The sequence below is a fragment of the Ictidomys tridecemlineatus genome, chromosome 2, assembly GCF_052094955.1.
Source record: "Ictidomys tridecemlineatus isolate mIctTri1 chromosome 2, mIctTri1.hap1, whole genome shotgun sequence".
NCBI lineage: Eukaryota > Metazoa > Chordata > Mammalia > Rodentia > Sciuridae > Ictidomys > Ictidomys tridecemlineatus.
This window is the reverse complement of record NC_135478.1, coordinates 71137299-71139269: the sequence shown is the minus strand read 5'-3', so window position 1 is coordinate 71139269 and position 1971 is coordinate 71137299. Positions and strand designations below refer to the sequence as shown.

Here is a 1971-nt window from a genome sequence, read left to right as displayed (position 1 = left end):
CAGAGTGTTAAAACCATTTACTAAGCAAATTCTTAACCTCCCGACCCCCACCCCAGCTGCAAAGAGGGCAGTGCCCCAGCTCATGTTCTGGTGCCTACAAGCCTCGCCTGTGGTGGGGAGAATGATGGGTGTGAGACAGGGAGGTCCAAGCCAAGTCCCTCGGTCCCTTGAGCCCAAGCGCCGAGAAAAAAAGGCTGTTTTTTACACATCCCTTCAGCAGCCCAGATTTGGGACTGTGGGCTCTGCTCTAACGAATTCAGTCAGAGCTGCAGGAAACTAAGGCAGCATGCAAGACCCCACCCACCCACCCACCCAGGGTCGGGAAGGAATTGGCATCTGCAGTGCCCACTTGGAAGGAATCCAAGATTCCTACCCACGTCATAGTCACCTCAGCGCGTGGAAAAGAAAACTATAAAGTCCTCACAAGTACGCGTCGTCTGTTTAGTACAGGGCGGGCGAGGGCCAGAGTTTGGTTGGTGGAGGTCACAGAGAACGGGGTTCAGACCCTGGCAAGTCCTGTCAGTACGCAGAGCCGGATGATCCACGATCTGTGCGCGGCTCAACCCTACAGCGGCCGCCGTCCGTGCGCTGCGCTTCGGTCTGGTCCTTCCGTTCGCTCGCTTGGCTGCTGGGAGGGACACCGCTGTACCTTGCGCCTTCAGACGTAGTTCTTCTTGTCGTAGTCACCGCTGGCCGTCGGCCGCCGTGGCGCAGAATACTTGACTGGAAAGCTGAGGTCCGGGCGGCCAGCGCAGACCCAGGCTCCGCAGCACACCAGGCCGCCACCGCACATGAGCAAAGCAGAGGCCGCCCACCCGATGTACAAAGCTGCACCCAGCTCATACTTCTGTGACACTGGTACCGCCGGGTCGTAGAACTCACGGACTACGATGTTGGCGAACCAGCAGAGTGGCACAAGTGCCAGCAGCCCGCACAGCGCATAAAGCACGCCGCCTGTGAGAGCCACTCGGGCTTTAGCTGGGCCTGGGGCCACACAGGTAGTGCACTGTGCGCCCGCCAGGCTTACGAAGAGCGCAACCAGCGCCAGTAGCACCGCGCTGACGGTGAGCGCCCTCGCCGCCTGCACCTCGGTGCTCAATGCCAGCACAGACTCATACACCTTGCACTGCATGTGCCCTGTGCTCTGCACCACGCATGACATCCACAGCCCCTTCCATGTGGTCTGCGCTGTCACGATGTTGTGGTCCAGGAAGGCGGTCACCTGCCACATGGGCAGTCCGCATGCCAGGATCAGGCCTACCCAGCCCACTAGGCACAGCACCAGACCCAAAATTTCTAATGCTGCCGACCCCATGTCTGGAGGCGAGGTGCGCGCGCTCTGGCCCCTGGGGCTCCCGGAGCGAGCCTCACTGCTTTGGCGATGCGACTCGGCGCACTGCGTCCACCCTGGTACCCTGGTTCGTTTGCGCCCACTCAGCCACCTCACCAATAGCAGTCTGCTTACCCTGCGGGCCTGCGGCACTGCCTCAACTCTGCTGGGGCCTCTTGGGGGCCCACCTTTTGAAGTCTCGGGGGGCGGATTCTGCTTCCTGGACCCAAACTCACAGACCACAGCAGCCAATCCATACGCTGCCATCAGCCCGCAACCAATCCCAGGCTTCCCTTAACCCCACCCCCACCCCCTCACCCCCCGCCCTGCCAGCTGGAGTTAAGTGAACAATTGCGCTTGAGGGTAGCCGACGGCGCCCCGGCCGCTTTCGGCCCAGCCCCTACCTCAGAGCCCCAACCCTGCTGCTGTCCTAGTCGCGGTGGGGCGCATTCTGGGATGGTCTGGAGCGAACCACCTCTTGCATGTCCCAGACCTGCCACTTTAAGAGATATATAACCTCCAGCCTGTACAGTACCACGCCTACATCTCGAACTCTGATGGTCCTTCCCACCCGGACCAACTGCATTCATCCCCGACCAAGGTCTGCAGGAGCCTCCTATCCCAACACCACCGCGAAGAGG

At 60.8% G+C, this 1971-nt stretch overlaps 1 protein-coding gene across 1 annotated transcript; it reads right to left on the bottom strand.

The window, feature by feature from the left end:
• Positions 1-1598, bottom strand: Cldn5 (claudin 5). The gene has a single exon (XM_005334533.5). The coding sequence runs from the start codon at positions 1595-1597 to the stop codon at positions 659-661; it is 939 nt and encodes a 312-aa protein (XP_005334590.3). The 5' UTR covers position 1598; the 3' UTR covers positions 1-658.
• Between the last annotated feature and the right edge of the window lie 373 nt (positions 1599-1971).

Coding starts and splice junctions, on each gene's coding strand:
- Cldn5 (XM_005334533.5), bottom strand. CDS start 1,597: ATGGCAGCGTATGGATTGGCTGCTGTGGTCTGTGAGTTTGGGTCCAGG.